This window comes from Narcine bancroftii, chromosome 2 (genome assembly GCF_036971445.1).
Source record: "Narcine bancroftii isolate sNarBan1 chromosome 2, sNarBan1.hap1, whole genome shotgun sequence".
Classification (NCBI taxonomy): domain Eukaryota; kingdom Metazoa; phylum Chordata; class Chondrichthyes; order Torpediniformes; family Narcinidae; genus Narcine; species Narcine bancroftii.
Window position 1 is genome coordinate 44,932,624 of NC_091470.1, and position 23,728 is coordinate 44,956,351.

At 38.2% G+C, this 23,728-nt stretch overlaps 2 protein-coding genes and 1 long non-coding RNA gene across 5 annotated transcripts in view; 1 reads left to right on the plus strand and 2 right to left on the minus strand.

Annotated features, from left to right (window-relative positions):
- On the minus strand, window positions 1-11,124 carry bag5 (BCL2 associated athanogene 5). Of its 2 annotated transcripts, none has more exons than XM_069916512.1 (2): window positions 11,038-11,124; window positions 1-2,153 (listed from the first exon to the last, which is right to left on the minus strand). In XM_069916512.1, exon 2 carries the CDS (start codon window positions 2,119-2,121, stop codon window positions 775-777), a length of 1,347 nt encoding a protein of 448 aa, XP_069772613.1. In that variant the 5' UTR covers window positions 2,122-2,153; window positions 11,038-11,124; the 3' UTR covers window positions 1-774. The 2 variants fall into 2 exon arrangements, with proteins under 2 accessions (XP_069772613.1, XP_069772612.1); XM_069916511.1 differs by lacking the exon at window positions 11,038-11,124 and adding an exon at window positions 4,414-4,519.
- coa8 (cytochrome c oxidase assembly factor 8) lies at window positions 11,052-22,187 on the plus strand. 2 transcript variants are annotated; one of them, XM_069916514.1, is made up of 5 exons: window positions 11,052-11,321; window positions 14,031-14,228; window positions 18,336-18,399; window positions 21,064-21,154; window positions 21,512-21,684. In XM_069916514.1, the coding sequence occupies exons 1-5, from the start codon at window positions 11,175-11,177 to the stop codon at window positions 21,543-21,545; spliced, it is 534 nt and encodes a 177-aa protein (XP_069772615.1). In that variant the 5' UTR covers window positions 11,052-11,174; the 3' UTR covers window positions 21,546-21,684. The 2 variants fall into 2 exon arrangements, with proteins under 2 accessions (XP_069772615.1, XP_069772614.1); XM_069916513.1 differs by lacking the exon at window positions 21,512-21,684 and adding an exon at window positions 21,737-22,187 and having other exon boundaries at window positions 11,060-11,321.
- LOC138753473 (uncharacterized) overlaps window positions 14,651-23,728 on the minus strand; it is a 15,656-nt gene continuing 6,578 nt past the window's right edge. Inside the window, exon 2 of the long non-coding RNA XR_011351190.1 lies at window positions 14,651-14,980. This is a non-coding gene — a long non-coding RNA (uncharacterized lncRNA). The remainder of the gene's footprint in view (window positions 14,981-23,728) is intronic.

Below are 23,728 nucleotides of genomic sequence, written 5' to 3' on the forward strand. Positions count from 1 at the left end.
TATATTGAATACTAGCTTTATTGACTTTTATTAAATAACATTCAAACTGCTCTTTGGTCAGGTACAGTTTCTTAGATGGAATCTCTCAAAAGATTTGTGTGTCAAAAATCATGGAAAGATTCTCATGTGCAGTGTAAAAATGTTTGAGAAAATATTCTCCAAGTATAGGCACTTGATATCTTTATAACACTGATATTTGCAATTAATTTCTTTGTCAATATCATTCACTTTTGAAATAATTACTTTTCAATTTATTTTTTCAGTACTGAGTTGTAGACTTAGAGGAAACAATACAGCCAATAGGACAATGCAGTGAACTAAGATTTGATATCAGTTCATAATTATAATTTTCATCCAACATTAAATGAAAATAAAGTGCACAACCAACAAAAAGAGCAGACAAGAACATTGTACAAAGATCCAGCACTTCAATTCTGCCCAAGAAAATATTTCTAGACTTGCTCTTCTCAGCTAATGTCCTCAATATGAAATTCAAAAAGCGTTGAAAAACAGGGCTTAAATTCTTCAATCTGCTTACGAGAATATTTCCAAATATTTCAGTTTATTTCAGTTTTAATGAATCAAAATTAAATACTCAAACACTGACATAGATAGTTTTTGCTTTTATCACTGCGCATACATTTTGCTTTTATAAATTATAATTGATGAGATGGAGTTTAATCTGCATGAGATTGTTATATATAGTTGCCTGAACAACTGTCCTAAACAAGTTACAAAGACATAAGAGATATATTTCATGTATTGAACTGCAACTTAGTATTCCCACTCATCAGTTTTCATATCCAGGTAATTCAGTATATTCTGGGCAAACTTCACTGCTTGTTTTCTCGCAATCTTGGCACCATCATTCCCTTGGGTTTCCACGGCATCAAGTGCTAGAAGTTGCTTTGTGAGCATTTCTTCCAGTCTCACGTAATTCTTGTCAGTTCGAGCTCCATCAAATGACAGTACTTGCCGCTGAAATTCTGACAAATGACTTAAGACATCCCATATAGCTTTCTGTGAGGGATGTTCATTTTGCAGCACCTCTTTCATATTCTCTCTCTTCTCAAGACTCTCTAGCAAGTCAACATATGCAATCACAGCCTGCACATCAACTACAGATCTTCTCCTAGCTTCACGAATGCATGGATTTTTGTCAATGTCTACTTCATCCAATTCAGTGAGAAAACCTTGCAATTTAGCATGTGGCTTGAAAGGCAAATCTGAAGCATTTTCCAGTTGCAGGAGCTGATGTTTTAATTGTGTTATCTTCTGACGTATTTCCTCTATACGTTGAATGGACTGATTCTGTGCTAAATCATAAAGCCCAGCAGACTCTCCCTCTGATTCCATTTCCAAATGACCCAATAAGCAATTGATTTCATGCACCACACGTTTTCTATAGCTTCTCACCTCTGAGTGCCCAGTCACATCGATAGCATCCAATTGCATTAACAATCCAGTGAGAACTCGGGAGAGATGGACACAGTTCTCCATGGGGTTTAAGTTCATCAATAGGCCAATCGCATCCCATCTTGCTTTGCTGACATCACACAAAACAGAATTGATTTTAGAAACAGAAGGATGTGTATCTGTGGAGAGAGGCAAACTTAATGCTCGCCGACCAATGCAGTTTTCAATGATATCCTGCACAGCACAAATTCTGGTCAGTGCTCGATATCTGGCTTTCCTCAAGCTAATTTTCCCTCCTGTTTTCACCTGTGCCAATTGCAAAATGATTTCTTGGATGTGATCAGCAAACTCTTCAGTTATCAAGCCCCCAGTAGAAGATAGTTCACTGGTAACTAACTGCTGTGCATCACCAAACACTTTTTCAACCATCAGTCGTGATGGGTGAGTTGCAGTTTGTTCCAGCTCCTTCAGCAGTTGCTCCACTTCCTTTGCTGCATTTTTGCGGGCATTCTGAATTTCTGGCTTGCCATTGGTATCTACAGCATCTAACTCGAACAACAACCTGGTCAAAGAACCTTCCAGTTGCTTGTATTCTTTACCAGACTGTGTACCACTGAATGAAAATATAGGTCGTCTGGTTTCTTGTATTTTCTTTTGAATTTCTTGAATCTTAATCAAAGAAGGATGCTGTTGACCCATGTTCATGTATTCTTTTACTCTAATAAATCATAGTGGGTCTGAAATTGAATGAAAACATGTGGTCAGAAAGCCACTTCTAGGCATGAGATCTGAATTATAAAAGCAATGATATATATTATTTTTAATGGCAATTAACCAATTTGATATTTTAAACAATTTGAACTAAGATCTGTGGTAAGCCAATTATTATTCCTGACCAGACAAGCACTTACAATTATAACCATATAACCATTTACGGAGCGGAAACAGGCCATGTTGGCCTTTCGAGTCCGCACCGGTTCACTGATTTTGTGCGCCCTCTTCAGGCCTTGGTGATTTTAAGTGTAGTGTATCTTTGAGAATTTTAACATCTATCCATAGGTTCTCTGTGCTTTGGATGTGAAATCTCATATTAAAATATTCAAAAACATTGGCTGTGTGGGAGAAGCCAGTGAGTGGCCGTGGACAATAGCTTCTCAGGCTGGAGGCCTGTGACTAGTGGTGTGCTGCAGGGATCGGTGCTGGGACCAGCGTAGCTTGTCATCTAGATCCACAATCTGGACAACAATGTGGTGATTGGATCATTGCTGATCAAATGTAAACTACCAAAAATGGGCAGTTCTGAGACAACTTATGACTAATATTTTCCAATTTCAAAGTTTTAGATCAAAAATCAAATATTTAATTTGTACAAAACTTTGGTTTGGGAATAATGTGAACAATTCTAATACCCATCTATTAAACCAACATAGAGGTTCAGAAAGCCTTTTTTTTCCAGAATCCCATTATTGAAGCATTTACTGAATAAATCAGGATATTGGAGGAGGGTCCATATCACCTAAAATGCTATATATTCTCATTTGGTCTTTTCAAGAGACAATCAGTTCTTAAATATATGGTACCATAAAGGAATTGTTAATGTGGAAGATTGTTACAGAAGAGGTCAATTAATGTCATTTGAGCAATTAAGAAATAAATATGCTTTACCACATAATACACTTTTTTTTGTTATTTGAGAGATAAGTTGGGACCAACAATGTTTCTGTCTAGCTGTACTGAGGTAGAATTTTTCAATAGGAGTGGGACGGTTTTAAAAAATGACTTCTTTGACATATTTATTATTACAAGCAGGAACTCCTAAATTAGGATTATCTAGATCTAGGTAGGGATGGGAAATAGTTTTGAATATTACAATAGACCAACAAATGTGGGAAAATTTCTGTAAGGATTGTATGACTAATACTATCAATATAAGATATTGATTAGTTCAATACAATTTTTTACATCAGTTATATCTTACACCACAGAAATTGAATAGACTGAAATCAGATTTATCAGATCAACATTTCAGGTGTAGTGAAGATGTCAGATCTTTTATATTTTCAATGTGGTCTTCTCCCTATGTGAGACCTTTTTGGGTGACTATAGGTAACTTTTGGAATGAGTTATGGGAGTTGTTTTCCTGCTAAATCCTGATTTATTTTTATTAGGAAATATTGAAGGTACAAATCCTAAATTTAAACATCAATTTATCAATTGAAATTTGTTAAAGTAGCATTAGTGGTAGCAAGAAAATGTATTGCAATTACTAGGAAATTGGATATATCTTTAACTATTGCCAAGGTGAAATGCTGAAATTCAAAGTTGTAAGGAAAACATTACTTATAATTTATGAAATAAATATTCTACATTTTTACAAATATGGTGCTAGTACACTCAAATAATGGGATTAAATTGGTAGAGATGCTATTTCTGTCTTCTAGCCCTGCAGAATTCTCCTCTGTATGTTTATGTTAGAACTGATGAGTTGTACTGCACGACATCTCTCTCTGGAATCCAAAACTTTTTTCTTTTTTTTTTAAATACCTATATTTTAAAAAACTTTTTTTCCAATTTGAATATTTTTTTTGGGGTGGGTAGGGTGAAAACCATCATGTAATTAATTTAGTTTTTTTGCTATTATTATATTGATTGTAGTTACTGCATGTACGGAATATTAAATAAAATATTTTTTTTAAAAGATAAGTTCAGAAAAGATGCAAAAAGGAGTTGCATAAATGATACTGAAACTATCATCTATGACAAGAAAGATCAAATGGACATGATCCTGTATCATGTTCCCAGGTGAGATCCATCAAGTGATCATGTGGGATATAAAACCTGGGACTATTAGCCTGTTTTGCTGAGCAATACAAGAGTCAATGCACTCAGTCATAAACTTCAATAAAATATTTACATTATTAGGTACAGAATTTACAGCACCAAGAGCATACATAAAAAAGGATGCAGGAAAGTCATTATAAGATTGCACGCACTTACAAATTTTAAATATCTACATAAAGGCAACTTTAAGCAAGTCCTTTGAAAGAGATTTGTTCTAAAACCAAGATGCATTAACTTCTATGACAAAATGTAGCAATACTAGGTCATTCCTTGTTGCTAAGCAATTTAGATCACAGGAGACCCATTGTTTCATTGATGAAATCATAATAAAACGAGCCACTGTAAATTACAAATTAAAGAAGATGACATTAGTTTTAATACTTTATAAAATTTCTCTTTCTAAGTTGAGGGTTTTCTTATAATCAAAAAAAGTTAAAAATTATGTGTAAAGAAATTGGTAAATTTTTCATTTCCTTCTCTTTTATGGGGGAAAAAAATCTCTGTATATCATTTTTCCAAAGTCCAGCCAAAAACAAACTTACCAATGTATCTATTGTAGTTTTTGTTTAATATTTTCACTCTGGCAGATTTTTAAAAATCTTTTGACTTTAATGAAAATGGTGAACTTGCTCTCTTCACTAATTTAAAAAAATTTTGTGCTTATCCAGTGAAATAGCCTTTCAAAATGTATTTTTCTCACTTTCAGATCACGGGACATTTGACAATAAAATTGACCATCAAATTTCCACCTGGAACTGTAAACCTGAAGCTGATTGTTGACTTTAGGAAAGGAAAACCAGAGGTGTACGATCCAGTGATCATTGGGGAAATCAGAGGCGGAGAGGGTGAGCACATTTAAGTTCTTGCAAGTCACCATCTTGGAGGAGCTTTCCTGGACCTAACACACTAATGGCATCATGAAGAAATCACGTCAGCACCTCTACTTCCTCAGGCGTTTGCAGAGGTTTAGTAGGACATCAGAAACCCTGGCAAATTTCTAGAGATGTGGTGGAAAGTGTGCTGACCAGCTTCATCACAGTCTGGTACAGAGAATCCAATACCCTGGAGTATAAAGCCCTATAAAAGGTAGTGGACACATTCCAGGACCACAGGCAAAACTCTCCCTACTATCAAGAACAACTATATGGAATGTTTTTGTTGGAGAGCAGCAGCAATCATCAAATATCCACATCACCCAGCACATGCTCTGTTCTCACTACTACCATTGGAAAAGAGGCATAGGTGCTACAAGACTTGCACCACCAGGTTCAGGAACAGCTGCTACCCCTCCACCATCAGACTCCTCAACAATAAACTCAATCATGGACTCATTTAAGGTCTCTTACTTTTGCACTTTGATTTTTTTTGTGTTGCAGTCAGTTTATTTACATTTCTTTATTTGTTCACGTGTACATTGAATACAGTTTTTTCACTGTACCAATAAATGATAATTCAACCTTGCCCACAGGAAAAAGAATCTCAGGGTTGTATGAGATGTCATGTATACACTGATAATAAATCTGAAATTTAAATTTAAACAGTACATTGTTAACATCCCTTTAATTTTAAGGAACATCAAAAGTGTGTGGTGCATATTGCCTTAGAACAGAATTGAAATAACTACAGTAGGTCCATTTTGGATGGCCTATTTGGGCTAGTTGACTGCAGCAAGCATCTAATATCCCAAAGTTCTGGATGGCCACTATTTTAGGCATCTTAGTTGGCCTCCATCTGATTTTGAAGCTGTGGATTAACAGCCAACTATGGCTTTTTTAGGGAACATGAACGGACTGTCCTCATCCTCACTGCTTCATAAAAATGAGTAGGGACTTCCCTTTGGAATATTTGCTGGCAGGGCCAGATTAAGTTATTAAAACACATAAATCTTTTACTTGCATAGCAGAGTTGGCATCTGAAGGGATGCATTAGGAGGGCATTAGGGTAACCGCAGGGTGGCACAAACTGCCATTCGAGAACTCACTCAGCGGGGTGCGGGGGGAGGAGGAGGAGTGGGTGCTCGAGGAGGAGGAGTGGGTGCTCCATCGCCATCCACCACACCATCGCACTTTCCCTGTCTGGGAGCTTGTCTGTCTCCTGTCTACCCTTCCTTCCTTCTGACTGCTGCTCTCACCCATCCATGTGGCTGGAGGGATGGGGACTGCAGCTGGACACACTCGCTGCCCATGGCATTATCAGGGATACTTCTCCCTGACTGGCCCTGTGTGACAGGAGGTGCGATCCCTGCACTCACCCCCTTCCAGTATTGGCCCAACTGTGGGGGAAACAAGGCCCCAGCTGGACCTTGGTGCTGCTCATCCTCCTCCCCAAGTCTGCACTCACACCCTTGCAGCACCTCCACCTTAGGGCAGCATGATTCCAACAAGGACTGGGCCCACGCCCAGACACCAAGCATTCAGGACCCACTCCCCGGCTGCTCCTGCTCCGCATGGGGCAAGTCTCACCTCCAACCCCAAGGCCGTGGACTGGCCCAATGCTCGAGGGCACTGTGACGTCAGCGCACACGTCTTGGCCGGGGCAAACGGTCATGTGATGGAGCGACAGCAGCTCTGGAGGGGCAGAGTGAGCTGTTAATCAGAGAAGTGACAGCGGGAAGTCACTGTGCACAGGGGCTTCACCGAGAACTTGCGCCAGGTTGAGGTAGGCTTTGGTTGACCATCTGGCGAGCCACCTTGGACTGGGCCATGGCAAAGCACAACATGTTCTTGTTCTTGAATTGATAGCTTGCAAGTATTTAACACGAGGTCCTTGAAGATGTGGGGCCCATAGCATATGTTGCGTTTGCTACTAGGTTAATCCGACCCTGTTGGCTGGACTCCCATCTAATATTTATCAGAAATTGCAACTGGAATCTTGTGAATTGCACAAACTCATTGTTGATGTTTAAACAGGTTTATTGCCTGAGTCGCACAAGGTTTACTGGTTGGCAGCAGAACTGGAGACATAGTCCTGTACCTATATTAGCAATAGGTACTAGGTCAATACCTGCTATTTTGGGTTGGCTAACTTAACACATCTGTATACATACCTATATTCTTGGTATTCTTTATTGTCAATTACATTTTAACATGGGGGTTCAATGTCAAGATTTGAAATTAACCAACAAAAGGTATCAGGAAGGCGGTATTATTTAGTTATTATATATGGAACACAGTGGTTTCATGAAATTTCACAACTTTAAAATTTGCATCATGTTATACTGTAATAAGATTGCATAATCAAAAATGAAACCTTATTAAAATCTAACATTCAAATTCTAATTACAGAATTCTAACAATGTATTCTGTTGCAAAATTCAAAATACCTCCAATGGCAACACAAATATTTACTTTAAGAATGTCTTACAGCAGTTTTGAAACAACAACTCTGGATAGGAATCATATACTACCGTAAAACCCATTATCTGGAATTCAAACAACTGGCAAAAAAAAATCGTGGAAAATAAATTGGTACAGAAGTTTAATATTGGCACGCCTCACCATTAGTTCGCCAATCCATGTAACGTGCAATCTCAACCAACCAGAAAATTCACTTATCCAGCAACTATCAATAAGAGAAGATTGGATAAATGCATGGAGGTGAGGGAATTGGAGGGTTATGGTCAGGGAACAGATAGGTGGGTCTAGAGATCACTAAGCCGGTGTGGACTAGAGGGGCCGAGATGGCCTGTTTCCGTACTGTAATTGTTATATGGTTATACGGTTATATACCAATTCCCACAGGGGTTTTGCTGTATAAAACCAAAACTGAAAAAATAATTTAAAATACTGTGGGGTGAGGGAGGGGGATCAAATGATCTGGCAACATCTGCAGTGAGTTGAAGGCCATTATAGAACAGACAATTAAAGTAGCAAGTGGCATCTTGCTGCAGTTCAAATTAGAAATTGTTAGAAAGTAGTAAGATACCATTAGAGTAAATGAAACAGAGTTAACTTTTCACGTTGGAACCACACAGGAATCTGTAGCCAAGCACAATCTGCTGGAGGAACTCAGCAGATTGAGCAGCTGGAACTTGGTGGGCTACAGCACCTGATGTAGAGGACCTGCCCAAAACATCAACCATTCTTTTTCTCCCACTGATATTGCTCAACCTGCTAAATTCCTTCATTATATTGTGCTTCACTTTTCAGATGAACAACATGTGATCCTGTCCCTGACTTGGGTATGTACCATTTTCCATATTTCCCTTCCACTCCCTAAACAAGGTTATTTTCTGAACCTTCCAATTCACAGGCCTGTATTTCTGTGGTCAGGCTTTGCTATACTCACCACATTTATGTCACCACCATCACATAATTTCTTTTCCCATTTCAGTATTTCAAAAGGTATTGTCCTCGCTACACACCCCTAATTGAATTTTCAATCTACCCATGCAAACATAAGAGTTTCTATTTCTAGTTCTTCTTCTACGATCCAGAGTGTTAAATTCTCCTGAGTGAAATACATCTGTGTTGCTCAAGATATTTCATCCTCTGAATAGAGAGAGCAATCGCAAATAATAACTGCCTCAAGTTGGAAAGCAGGATAGCCCCGCATTTTTTTACTTGTCTGCCACTTAAGTTCTCCATATCATAATAGCCATCAACCTCAATGGATCTTCAGGAATACTGCTTTGTTTTTCTCACTTTCCTCCAAATATTGAGTTATTATTCTTTATTTTCTCTTTTGATGCTGTTATGGAGCATATTATATTTTATATAAATATGTTTTTAAAAGAGAGATTGTGAGGGGGTTTAGTGTAAGTTACTTCGCAGACAAACACTACACAAAAGAGATGTTATTTGAAATGCAAGAGCTTTACTCAAGCCAGACATTCACGCTCTGAGGGCCTTGGCAAAGACAATGAAATGTTTTGGAAGGAATTTCAAAAAGAAGGTGCAAAAGGTGGACCTGGCTCAAGGCTGATAAGATCTTTCAACAATTGGGTTTGGAGACTTGTAAGGGGTTCTGGTTTTTACAAGCAGAGAGAGAGAAAAAAAACAAACAGGATTTCTCTTATAGCAGTGGCTTTTGGAGACTGCAGCATGGCAGGCTGACAAGCTTGTTAAAATCCCATTTTGAAGACAGATTATGAGTTCTAAGTTCAGCCTGTTCAAAACCCTTGAGGTCCTTACAAGAGGAAATGGCTGGCTGGAGTGTTTATCCTGAAATAAGGGAAACAAGAGCAACTCTGTGGTAACCTAGAAGAGGTTATCATTTGGAAAACCCACGATGGGGTGTTTCTTCAGCAAGACCCTGAAGTACTAATCGGAGGAAATCAGCTTGTGTGTGTCCAATGAGCAACAAATCTCTCTCTGAAACCAACAAGAACCTTCCTGAGTGGTAACCACTTGCCTTTAAGCATCAGAGCCTGGTGAAAATTCATAAATGTTCAATTCTGTGCACAGTAGAAGAATTGCCTGATACCGGTGAACTTGGAGGAGTGAAAAGTGAGATTGGACCATGAATCAAAGAACTTTCCTGAACACATATGCGTGTGCTTAGAATTAGAAGGGGTTAAGTTAGATAAGTTAATAGGAATAGTTTAATCCTGTTTTTATGTTTAAAGAAAATTAAAAGCAACTTTTGATTAAGTAACCATTTGTCTTGGTGAATTTCTATTGCTGTTGGGTTTTAGGATCCTCTGGACTTGTAACAACATCAAGTACAGCCAATGGAACTAGTAACTCCTCCAAATACCAGAAGTGCAGGGTTTCAGTTGGAACCTGGCAGGCCACGTGCTTCTGAAGTTTACCTGCAATTGTTTTGACATCTTCCCGAGCAAAGTAAACTTTTCTGCCTTCCCAAATTTTTCATGTTTTCTCCTCCCTATTTGCTATTCTCTTGCATGCATCTCTCCTTTAAACTATATTTTGCCTCTGTTTTTTTTTAAATTAATTTTTCAGAAATACGAACAGTTATAAAAACTAGCATTTTTTCCCCCATTCCTAATTAACGGGGAGTGAGCTGACTTCCTGAACTGCTGCAGACTTTCTGGTGCGGATACTCCAACTAATTGGCTGAGAGGAAGCAATATACTTCCAAGTGACAATATTGTGTCATGGAAGGGGTGTTGGCAGGCACTGGTTTTCTCTTGCATATGAAGTCCTTGTCCTTTGGGCAACAGAGGTCTTAGATTTGGGAGGTGTTGTCAAAGGAGCCTCAACAAAAATCAGGTGCACACTACAGCTACTGGATGTCAGGAGAGAAGGGGAGAGGGGGGGAGAGGGGGGAGAGGGGGGGGAGGGAGAGGGGGGGGAGGGAGCGGGGGGGGGGAGGGAGCGGGGGGAGGGGGGGAGCGGAGGGAGGGGGGGAGCGGAGGGAGGGGGGGGGAGGAGGGAGGGAGGGGGGGGAGGGAGGGGGGAGGAGGGAGGGGGGGGGAGGGGGGAGGAGGGAGGGGGGGGAGGAGGGAGGGGGGGGGGAGGAGGGAGGGGGGGGGAGGAGGGAGGGGGGGGGAGGAGGGAGGGGGGGGAGGAGGGAGGGGGGGGAGGAGGGAGGGGGGGGGGAGGAGGGAGGGGGGGGGGAGGAGGGAGGGGGGGGGAGGAGGGAGGGGGGGGGAGGAGGGAGGGGGGGGAGGAGGGAGGGGGAGGAGGGAGGGGGGGGGAGGAGGGAGGGGGGGGGGAGGAGGGAGGGGGGGGGGAGGAGGGAGGGGGGGGGGAGGAGGGAGGGGGGGGGAGGAGGGAGGGGGGGGGAGGAGGGAGGGGGGGGGAGGAGGGAGGAGGGGAGGAGGGAGGAGGGGGGGGGGGGAGGATCCAAGCCTCAGTATCACTGCCGAGAACTCACCTGCGAGGTCAGACGCCGACGCTCCAGACGGGTTGACCGCACGACAGTCACGGCGCCCCTTTTACGACAGGCGATGGCCGTAAAGTGTGGGCCGTAAAGTGTGGGCCGCCTGCCCTGGGAGGTTGTGCGGAAAGGCGATGGGCTGCAGGTTCGGGGCTTTGGTTTTCAGGCGCCCATTCCGGGGAAACGGAGTTCACGGTATCTCGGGGAAAGCCGCCGAAGTTCAGAGTGAGGTCCGACCGGCTTCAACTCGAGCCCCCGTCCAAAAGGGAAACGTTGCAGAGGTAAATCGACCGTGTCTCTGGCTTCCAGTCGTCGAAAGTAAACTCAGGTCGGAAATACTTCCCGTTCTTTAGAGTTTCCTCCGGAATCAACATGAGCGTTGATTTCAGAAAATTGTTCGGAATTACGGAAGGTGAATCGCATATGAAAGTTTATTACGTTTGGAGAGAGAGAGGATCTCATGGTCTTACGACCAATGCCCCCCCTCTTTTTAAAGCCTGACGCAAGATCATTAGAAATAAATTATATTTTCCGTGTCGAAAGCTATCCTTGCAAAACATGAGTCTGGGATACTTAATAGTTGTTTTCGTAGACAACTTAAAACAACACCCAGGTGAATTATGGATCAGAATTCGTAAAAGAGTTCTCAAAAGCAACGTGGTAAAGTTGACCAGATTCGGCTGGCTCATTGATGACCACGAGGTCAAAAGTGAGGATTTGTCTTTGCAAATCAAAAATGAAGCAGCCACCCTTCGAACAAGTGCTGATCTGTCACAAGAAATACTTCAGGGTTGCTTCTTGATTTCTTAAAAGTCTTTCAAGAGAATCTGGATGAGTGCTGCTGTCACCGCACTTGAGAAGCTCAACGCCACCCAAGATGAAACAGCTGGTTGGATTGGATTTATCAACTTTAAGCATTCATCCTCTCTGTCACCATTGCCTACTGCACTATTTATAAAATGCACTGTGTGTTGATGGTGGAGTAGAAGATAAGGACAGGTCAACACCATCCTGATTTTGTCCATGCCAGCACAGGTGCTAAATGAAATGTTCCCAAGAACTCTGTCCTTTTTTAAGGTGGAGCCAAGGATCATCACTGCTTATAGATTATTCGACTTGGGACAATTGCACCATTATCAACCAGAAAGGTTATTACACCCATAAGGATCACAGTAGGATGTGGGAGGCAACTTTAGGTGTCATGTTTGTCAATAATAATGAACTGCTGGAATGTTTAGAATAAACATGCTAGGTATAGTACCTTACAGTTTCAAAATACTCAACCTTGTCAAGACCTGGACTTTCAATAATTTGGTTATAATGAACATGTTTTGCTTATTATGATGAAATTTTAAATTTAAACATAACAGGCCCTTTCAGCCCAATTACACCCAATTAACTAACCTACAACCCAGTAAGTCTTTGAAGGGTGGGAGGAAATCCACTTAGACATGGGGAGAACAGACAAACTCCTTGCAGACAATGTCAGATTCGAACCCCGGTCACAGGTGCTGCAACAGCGTTGCACTAACTGCTATGCTAAACGTGACACCTTGTATTTCTAATACAAATCTATATTAATAACTAGACCTATTCAAGTTGAGTCTATTACCATATTAGCTCAGTAGGATCAATTATTATGAATTTCAGGTGAGAATCTGACTCTATGCTGCCTTAATTGAGAGTAGAAAATATTATCTGCCGATGCAGAGATGACCCTAATCGATAAAAATACAGTACTTGATTCAGACAGCATGTGCGGAGAGAAGAGGTAGCATTTTAGGTCAAGGGGCATTCATTGAAACTATGTCTGCAGTATTTTACTTTTGGATAGATAGAACAGCCATCAACTATTTTTTAGAATACATTACTGTCTTGCCTCTCTTTGGATGTTACGAAAGAAGTATTTTTCCTGTGAACCTGTTTGACCACCGATCATTAATGACCAAATGTCAATATACCAGTTTTGTGTGAAGTACTCTCTTCTTGAAATTCACTTCTTTTGCTTTCAACATAGGATTGAACTGATCATGATCCAGCTTTTCTAGTGTTCAATGAAAAATTATATTTTGATAGGTCTTCAGTTTTTCTTTTGAGCTTCTTCATTTTAATCTATGTTAATTGGCTTATCATTAAATTAGGCATATGCACTATTGGAGAGATTATTAGAACATTTAATATTTTGTTAGGTCTGTTTTCATTTTATTTAAAACAGAAAAAAATGTGAACTGGAGAGGATTTATTGACCTGCAGAAAAGTGAGGACACAATAATTTTATTGGTGCAGACCACACACACACTCTGTAATTGTACAAATTGAAAAACATTTTTTTCTGTGTTTTAAATAAAATGAAGCATACCTAACAAAATGTTAAATATTCTAATAATCTCTCCAATAATGCATTAATTACTTAAATGATAGGCCAATTTAGATAGGTTGGAAATGGTGATGCTAAAAATAATTGAAGACCTATTTAAAAATAATTTTTTTATTGAAGGCTAGATCAAGCTGGAACATGATCAAGCATGTTGCTCTGTAATTGTACAAAGCAGGCATTTTTGAACAAACCTTGGAGATGATCATACCAAAACACAGTCAGTAATCACTCTTAATCAATGCAGAGTTGGATGATCAGCCACTGCTGCTATTGATTTTCCTATCTGACCCATGGATATTTGGGAAATCCTGTATCTTGTCAATATCTGACCATAACAAAAACATGCTTATGTTCTCTCAGAAGACCTGTCACTGGTCATACTTCCTCTGGGATTAGTAATGCTCAGCAGGCTCATCTTCTCTTTCTACTTCCCGAGGGTCTGTGTGGCTGCTTCCTGTCCCAATTTTTCTGAAATCAAATAGTTCATGAGTTTCTACTTAGCAAATAATTAACTGTACTTATGCATCCCTATGTGTGAAAATTTAGTGGCTTAATGTAGTTCTACAGCTTTAAGAGATGCGATAATTTGTAGCTAACTGAAGTAATCTTTTAGATTTCAGACTTTCAGCCTCCAGTGGACTCGCATTTTGACTGGGTTGGTCCTCCAGATAGGTTTTCAAATCTAAGGTGTATTAAGTTTTATATTCCAAAGAATGAATCAAAGCTGGAATGGAAACTGAGAAAATTAAGAATAGATACACAGAAGTGGAATCAGAAATTTTGGTCAAATCAGAACATAAGTTTCAACAAGGTGAGTTGCAAGTTGTTTATTCATACTCTCATTTGAAATATTCTACAATTTTTTTTAACCAACAAAATAATCAGCTTTTGTGTTGTACTTTGTCCAAATTGTGTAATGTGGTGGCATCCTTTAACATTGATTCTTGCCATCTTTTAATGCACAAAATAAAGATTTTGTTTGATAATTTTTCATAGATTTCATGCAATTTTTCATTGATTTGATAATCTCTGATGTAACAAATAAGAAATGATTAAACAGGCTTGCAAAATTTGGGAATCTTGTCCTAGAACAGCGCCATCTGCTTCACCGCTGGACACTGCTGGCTGTGGAAGGAGGCCTTTTGGGTTTCTGCTGACTCTAAGAGTATTCCCAATGGTCCTATTCCCTTTCCATATTTCCTTGAACGTCTGCAACTTATTCACTCTCACAGAAACTGATCAACTCTTTATTTTTCTATTTGCCTTCAAAAAGGGATAATTATAGTTGCTCATTATAACCTTCCAGCATGTCTTTGGGATGTGGGATGAAGCTGGAGATGTAAATGAAGAGAAGGTGCAAACTTCAAACAATTAAATTCTGATATCAGGATCAAACAAGGTCCTTGGAGCTGTGAGATGATGGCACCAACTTTTATGTCATCATACCATGCTATCTTGCCAGGATTCCTCAACAAAATGAAGGGGAATTTCCCTATCCAGTCCTTCACCCAAAAGATCTGATGCAGGTTCAGAAGCTCATTCATTTCAATGGGGATTCTCAGTCTAGAGATTAGGAGGAAAAAGTATATTAAATTATTTTATTATATTTACTTTTATGTTCTTGAGTTTCAATTTTATTAATTCTAAAAACATTTAAAATTTTCTGAGTATCAAAGATGTTCAACTATAAAATAAACTTGACAAAAAAATACCCCAGCTTCACTCCATTAAAAGATGCAAGTAATCTAGTCAAGTATAAAACAGTGACCACATTGCTGTAACACTGTAAAATGCGCATGGCTGTACTCTTTGGAGATTTATTGGTCTGTCGGGACATTCTGGACTTGGGTTCAAACATTTGCTCTAACCAAGATATGTTAGAGTACAGAGATCATGAATGGGGAGTCTGCATAGCAGGCTGGTTTTAACATGATCAGGCCAATATGCTTATAATGCCCATTAAGGACAATTATTTTTAATTCCCGTTATTTGAGATTTGTGATATTTTAGAATCAAGAAGATGCTAACGTGTACATTTAAAGTATTTTGATCTGACGAGAATTATTAGCATCAGTTTATGATTTTTAAAAATATATAGTACATGACTATTGCCTGCAGTTATTGCCCTTCACTTTGTTGACCCACATTCTGAAGCATTTAGCTCTCTAGGAGGTTTTAGGATGAACCATGAATATAAAGTAAAACCAGTAGTTCATTCATCCCCTCATTCCTGCTCTGCCATTCATTAAAATCATATTTATTATTTTACTAAAATGCCACTTAATGAACTGAATCTGATGTTCCTCGATTCCCTTTGTATCTGAAAAATCTCTGGGTTTGGCCTGAATGATTGAGGATCCACTATCTTTAGTACATAATTTCAAAGGTTTCCTACACTCTGGGTGAAGAAATGTCTTTGCATCTTGTGTTATAAGGAAATACTGGATAGGCTGGGCTTTATTACTGGAGCAGAGGAGGCTGAGTAGTGACCTCAGGGGTATATAAAATCATGAGTAAAATAGATAAATGGTCACAATTTTTTCCCCCAGAAAACTACAGAGCATAAATTTAAGGCAAAAGAGGAAAGATATAGAGGGGCCATGCTATAGTGTTTTAAGGTTCTATGGATGACTTTTTCAGACAAAGGGTGGCTGGCATGTGGAATGAGCTGCCATGGAAATGGTAGAGACAGGTACATTGCAACATTTAAGACATTCATACAGATACGTAATAGAGACATTTGAGCAAAATGCAGGCAAATTGGACCAGCTCAGTAGACAACATCGATGAGTTGGGCCAAAGGGCCTGTTTCCCGCAAAAGACCATCTCTATTCTGAATGTGGCAGTAAGCAGGCTGAGGAGAGACAGGTTGCTTGGGAATGTGAAGAGAAGCTGAAGTAACATGCAATTTGAGGTTCAAGATGACTGCTGCGGTCAGAACGCAGGTACTTTGAAAAATAGTTACTTAGCCCACACTTGGTCTCACCAATGTAAAGGAGTCTGCCTTGTGAGCACCAAATGCAAGAGACTGGGGTTGGAAGAAGTGAATTGTACTTTAAATCTCAAAGCATTTTGTAGCAAGGATACTGTAATGAAAATGTGACATCAACCTATTACAAGTAGTAATATTCAATTCATATTGGAAATTTTAAGGCTGTCATTGATAATGAGTTAGAGTATGAGTGAAGCGTGGGGCAAATCTTCCCCTCAGTTAAACTTGCATTGGCTAGCACCATGTTGCTTGCATTGTCATGCATGACTCCCATTATTTACCATTTCAGGTGCCAGGATTCAGTGACTATATGGAAAGTACCTACTATTTTCTGGGCTGCGCATTTCTTCAATACAGAATCTGAAGAATAACATTTCACTAATTCTGCCTTTCAAAGTAATAATAGATAATGATTACCCATGATTCTACATTGAGTACCATCTTTGTCTATGTAATGGCAAATTATCAGGTGTTAATTTGTTTGAAATGAACCTTTGCAGCAAAATTTTCTTCAAGTTTTTCTTGTGTTTCTGTTACTGTTTTGTGATTAAGTATTCAGATTTAACTGATTTCATGACCATTTGAAACTGGAGAATCTCTTTTGCATCATGTTGATGAATATTGGTAACAATTGTTGCACTAGATGTTTTAATTTTCTTTCTTGGCATTCACAATTTTAGCTCGAGAATTGTCCAGATACATCAGTTTCAAATGGTAAAGCATTGTGAAGTGCCATTATTTTGCTTGGCAGTCAATAAGCTTTTAAGATAGTAATAGAAAGTAAATGTACTTTATTATGTACAATAAATGACCACAATATGCTACAACAGAAAAATAGAAATAAACATAAAAGTTGCAGTTAGTGCAAGAAAAAAAGTGACATTTCAAATTTGCAAACTGACCTTTTGGACTTGGACTAGTTTACATTTAGGGTTAGAGTAGTATGGGAAGGTTATACAACAGTTTGATAGCTGTTGGATAAAAGCTCTTCTTGAACGTAGGGGTGTGAACATCAGACTTTTGTACCTTCTGTCTGAAGGGATAAGCAAGAATTGATTGTGACCAGGGTGATAACGGTCCTTTATGATGTTGGCTGCCTTCTGGAGGCAGTGTCTCACATAGATCTTTTCAGTACCTGTAATAAACTTGGCTAGGTTTGCCACTTTCTGTAGCCTTCTGCATTCTTGGGCACTGACATTACCAACCAGACCATGATGCAAAGTCATTATATTTTCCACAGTACATCTGATAAAATTCAATAAAGTATTTGATGATGTGCAAAATAGCTTCAGCCTTCTTGGAAAGTAGAGGAGTTGGTGTGCCTTTTTCACAGTTGCTTCGATGTACTGGTTCCAGGAAAGGGCCACTGATATGCAGATGCTCAGGAACTGACCCACTTCACGACTGTCCCATCATTAAAGATGGGTGCATGGTTCTTCATCCTCCTCTTCCAAAAAGCTCCTTAGTCTTGCTGACATTGAGAGCAAGATTGTTGTTCTAGCACAACGCAACCAGGTTCTTGCTCTCCACCTTATGTTTTGACTCATTATTTCCTGTAATTTGGTCAATAACAGTGATGTCATCAACAAATTTATAGATTGCATTGGAGCTGAACTTGGCTTTTGGGAATAGCACAGGGAACTAAGCATGCAGCCTTGAGGTGGCCCTGTGTTAATAGTGAAAATGCAGTCATACTGCTGATATGCACTGATTGGGGTCTGCCAATAAGGAAATCAAGGGTCCTTTTTACAAACGGACATATGAAATTCCAGTTTTCTAAGTTTAATGTTTTGTTAAATACTGAGCAGTAGTCAATGAACATAAGCCTTACATGGAGTTGTTAAATTCAAAGGTGAATGAAACTAAGGACATAATATTTAATGTGTGTCTGCTTTACTTTGTAAAACATAATGCATTCATTTTAAGGAAAAAGAAGCATTTATATACTCACGCTTGAAAGCAAAGGGATTGGGATTAAGAGATGAAGAAGGTGAGTCTATTTTTTACATTTTGATTTCAAATCTTAAAAGCTTAATTGCAAAATACATTTTATAATTAAATGAGATTGTATAGAAATGAATATTTGAATAGTCTGCAACCATTGATTTGAGAAATTTCTGCCCTAAACGTACCACTTATTACAATGTCATGTTTTTAAATTGTGTTGGGTTAATTAAAATTTTATTTAAATTCTACTGTGAAGAAGGGGAATGTGCACAGAACTTTGTGACATTACTGAAAATAATGTACAATACAAAATATAGTGGCTTAGTTCAATACATGATAGAGACTGGACCACTTTATCCCATCAAATTTGTAAATCCCTATTTTTCAGCAATATGAAGATTATAGAAATCAATGCTGAGAGGCATAAATATTGGAATCTAATGGATTACAGATGCTCTCATTGGATCATCTATGAAGTAGTGATGCCTTAGAAGCCACATTAGTATTGTTGAGGATTGACTGGCATCCAATTTGTTGTGTATTTTTGAATAGGACAAATGTCAATTACATTTTATTTTGATCTACGTAACCTTGCATACCTTTTAAATTGATTGTTTTTTAATTTTTATATAATTTACAATTTCCATATCACAGTAATTACAAATCTCTTGAGTGTTATTCTGTAGCTTGCTATTAGTTGAACAAAAGCATCATTATCAATAAATCATTAATAGTTTTGTTTCTATCCAATGGAGCATTTTATTCCTCCATAACATCTAGTATATTTGTACATCAGTTGGGAATTCTGGACACCAATGAGTACCATCAATGCTACATTTGAGCTTCACTGAACAAATCAATTTCCTCTTTGCAAGGCATATACACAGGGGTACATAAAATGTGGCACTTTCATGTTCCAGTTATAACTCCGATTTCACAGTTAAGTTTTAAAACTTTCTATGCCATTCTTTTTCTAGATTACTGTTTGAGCTATCAATGGAAAGTTTGTATTTAAATTTAATTTACATAGAATACTTGCACCAGAAAATACATATTCTAGGGGAAGAATGTTATCTGGTCCTCATTAATGATGAGCAAAAGGAGCTATTTCATCTCGTTTCTCGACCCTTTCTTCATATCCCATTTTCTTACTAAAATGATGTAATTTATACATTGATCATTTTATAGTTAAGCAGTGTTATGTTATGTAGGACGAGATGTTAATATCTCTTATTGCATTCCTGAGACTTGCTGCCCAGACTCTGCAGGGTAGACAAGTGAGTGGTGGGTTATCAAGTGGGTGCCCTCCTTCAATATTTTGCTGATAGACCCACAATACCACCAGAGAGTACAGCAGTGAATCCTGGCATCCTGGGCTCAACCCCTAGATGCCATTCACTCACTTGGGTGCCCAGGCAGAATCCTTTCTCCTCATCCAGAGCCACTGATTATCCTTTTCAGCAGCTCTAGAGAAATCTTTGTTTGTCGGTGTGTCTTTCCTCGCACTCCCAAATCCCAGAGTCGCCTTGATGTTAACGTGGCTACAAATCCTCTGCAGCCTACTTCAACCCTTGCCTTCCAGCCACATTGCTGCACATCAGCTGCAAGCTCAGCGTACCTCAGTTTCTTGTGCTTATAGGTCTCCTCCACTGCATTCTCCCAGAGTACTATAAGTTCGATTATATAAAAGAGATGGAGTGAGGCCGACAGAGCACAAGGTCTGGACTGAGGTTGGTTTCTGCAATTTCATTTGGGAAGCAGAGCCTCTGGCCTAAGTCTGCCACCATCTTCCAATCCATGCCTCGTACAGCTCCCCAGAGAAATAATTTTTTGTTATACTTTTCAATGATAATACCAATTTTAATATGTGCACATGATTTTCTATCAGATGAGATGATGATGCACTTTGTGGAATAATGCTACTTTTCCAAAAAGAAAGAAGTTAAACCCATGAAAGGTTAAGCTATATGTATCTGGGTCCTCGTCAGGGAACCCCTAATTTGATATATCACCTAAAATGTTTAGGAATTTGAAAACAATTTCCACAAATTCCAGAGATTTTAAACAAGAAGCTAAGTATAACTATAAAATTACAAGTGAGAGTATGCAAACAAAACAGCTTTGTTTGGTAGGTGACAGTATGGATTCTTTCAAAAAAGTAAATACAAGTGCTCCCCTACTCAGAATGGTCTGCCTTAGGAATTTTAAAGTTATGATGGTAATTATCGCTATATTTTATGATTAAAATTGTTTTTTTTTTACTGGAATAAAGGGTATTCAACATTTAATTATAAAATAGGCTTTGTTTTAGATAAATTTTGCTCATCTTTAGGCTACGGTAAGTGTTCTGAGCACATTTAAGGTAGGCTAAGCTATAATGTTCAGTAGGTGCGGTACTGTATTCTTTATCAACCTAAGATTTTCTGACTCACCATCAGTTTGCCAGAACATAACCCCATAGTAAGTTGAGGAGCACTCATATGCTGTTTCCAACTGATGAATTTCATTACCCTAATTTTTAAGATAGTATCAGAGCTAATCTTAATGTGTCCTTAAAAATTAATTAACTAAATGATGAAAAGAATTGAGTTCTACCTCTATATTACTGGGTGATCTTGAGTCATAAGGCAATAAGCTTCTAAATTTAGAATCTGATTTCTTGCACAGCAATGTCATACTGATCCAATTTGTCACATTGCATTTTCAGGAAGGAAAAACATTTTGGTAGCAGAAGAGATGGCTGAATTTTATAAGGAGTTTCTGAATACTAATTATAAAAAACATATGAACTACAACAAGTAAGTAAATCTATTAATTTTGAATTAGTGTAAACAATAAGTCATTTGGAAAGAGAAATGAAAATAAATTGACAGAAGCATTATTCAGCTGCATTTTCTTCCAAGACATAATGAACAAGGTCACTGTGATCTTTAATCATAATTGCATGCTTCCAAAGCAGTAAATTAAAAATAACCCGTAGTTTCCTTTCTTCACCATTTCTCAGGCACACTACCATTAAGAACTCCCCCTCAAATCTTCCAGTGTCATGGAAGTAATTTGGGTGGAGGATACATTTGTTTATAGCATTACTTTCCTAAATAAAGGTTAAAACAATCAAGGTTATTTGAAAATGCCCTTTGTCACCTTCTGTGCAGGGAGCCCCACCTAAAGGAAATCCTGCAGAGATGAACAATATTCATTTAAAAATAAATACAGGCAAAAAAGTATATAGTCAGAATTCTTCACTTTAATCTCTTTAAAAGTAAGTATGTTAACACTGGAAAACTGCTGCCTGAATGAAGTGTCCTTTAACTTTAAAATATTGTGAATGCTGTTGGATTGAAAAACAAAAATAATTTTTCCTGTCCATCTTCAATAAGGGAATGGTACAGACGCAATTTTACTATCACATGGTTAATGGGTCAAGCAGTGTTGGAAAATGTTTGGAGAAGAATGAGACGGAGGAAGGAAATCAAACAATGAAGAGCCTGTTCTGGAAGCTTAAACATTTTAGAATAATTTTTAGATGTGCTGTGAAAGTATTTTGTTATTGGTGGTTCTCTAACATGTCTTAATGAAGTATTATTAAAATACCATTTGTAATCAAAATGTAATTTTTGTTCGTTAAATATAATATTTTGTTTCCATTGCATTCTTAATGTGCAATAGCTGATTACATTGCCTTGGAAGCTGAACTTTTAAATGAATTAAACAGCAATTAGGAACTACTCAAACGAAAATGGAACAAATCTGAAAACAAACAAACAAGCCCAAAAAGTCAATTATGTATTTTTACCTTTGCTATATAAAGGACACTGCTTGACCTGCTAAGTTTCTCCACCTTTGTGTTTTCACTGGAACAAATCTGTTAACTGTTACAATTTACCACAACAATTTTGGTTCAGAAATCTCTTGTAATACCAATGATTTTTTTGAAAATGAAGTTTCCTTAGTGCATTCAAGTGGAAAGGATTCACCAAATTTATCTCAAGGAAAAGATGATATGCATTAATATAGCTCTTCTCACATTTTCCACATGCCCCAAAACGTGTCAAAGGATGCAGGATAATGATACTTACAAAGTGTATAGTATATTGTGCAGGATAGCATAGTAATTTGTTAGGAGTGAGAAGGAAAATGACTAATTAATTTGTGTTTAATGTTACTTTTACTAATAAGGTCAATGTGCCTTTTCAGGTAACTTGATCGTAAAAATTCAATGTATGTATAATACATACATTATTTGGTTCCAAATTTATCTAAAATAATATCTCAACTAAAACTTAATCTTTTAAATTAAATCCTAGTGGCAATAGTTGACAATTGCTTATAAATAACAAGCTGCATTAGAGATGAAGTATTTGAAGATTAACCACTGATGTCTTTACTTGTTATTTAGGACATACTGTATTTTGTACATGTACAGTTTCTGATGTACATATCAAGACTGAACAGTTTTGTCTCAGCCTGGCTTGCCAGAAAGAAAACTTCCCTTGCTAATAATAGAATATGTCAGTAGGGGGCAACAAATTCTGACAGATGACAGAATCCATACATGTATTGCAAAACATGTATTTAGTGTTAACTATGTCTTTTGCAACAGAACCCTGCGTTTTTTAAAAAAATGTCTACATTTTGAAATTGTACTTAGTCAATTGTACTTAATCTGTTGCATTTACAGTTAAACGGTTCTATAAGCTTTGAAGGAGCCTAAATGTTTAAAGCTGGACAAATCATTTTATCAAATTGACAATAATTTAAAACAGCCAATCTCAATGGGGGCCCCTATGGCACCCCCTGGGGGTGACAGCACATTTAAGTAAATGCCTTTTTTCTTTTCACCTTGCGTAACATAAATATTTTTTATGTGGTTGGTAGGCAAGAAGTATGGAAGAAACCAGTACTTCACTGCTTCCCAGGAAAAGGGGGCCATAAACTTTGAGCAGATACTTGTGGGGGGGGGGGGGGGAATGGCTGATCTAAAATTGAGACATTAGAAATAATGACATACTCTTCAGTAATGCGGTACAGGTATTTGAATTTCTCTGTTTTATTTCCTTTGAGCTGCCTAAGCTAAATATTAAAAGACAAGCTAAGCCTAGTAGGATTGGGACAATGTATCTATGATACATGTTTGATAAAATTGCATGTCTCCAACTTATTCTTTATGCATTATTTATAATGCTTATTAATTATGATATAGTACAAAACACCATTTGCAGTCTTTAAAGCACAGAACCACAATAGGAAAATTGCTCCATTCATATTTCACAGTAGATATTAAAGAAAGTGTTACATCCAAGAAAAAGGCTGATAAGATTGCCAGAAAATAGTCAAAAGCAAGGATTAGAAGTGGTTTATAATTCAAAGGA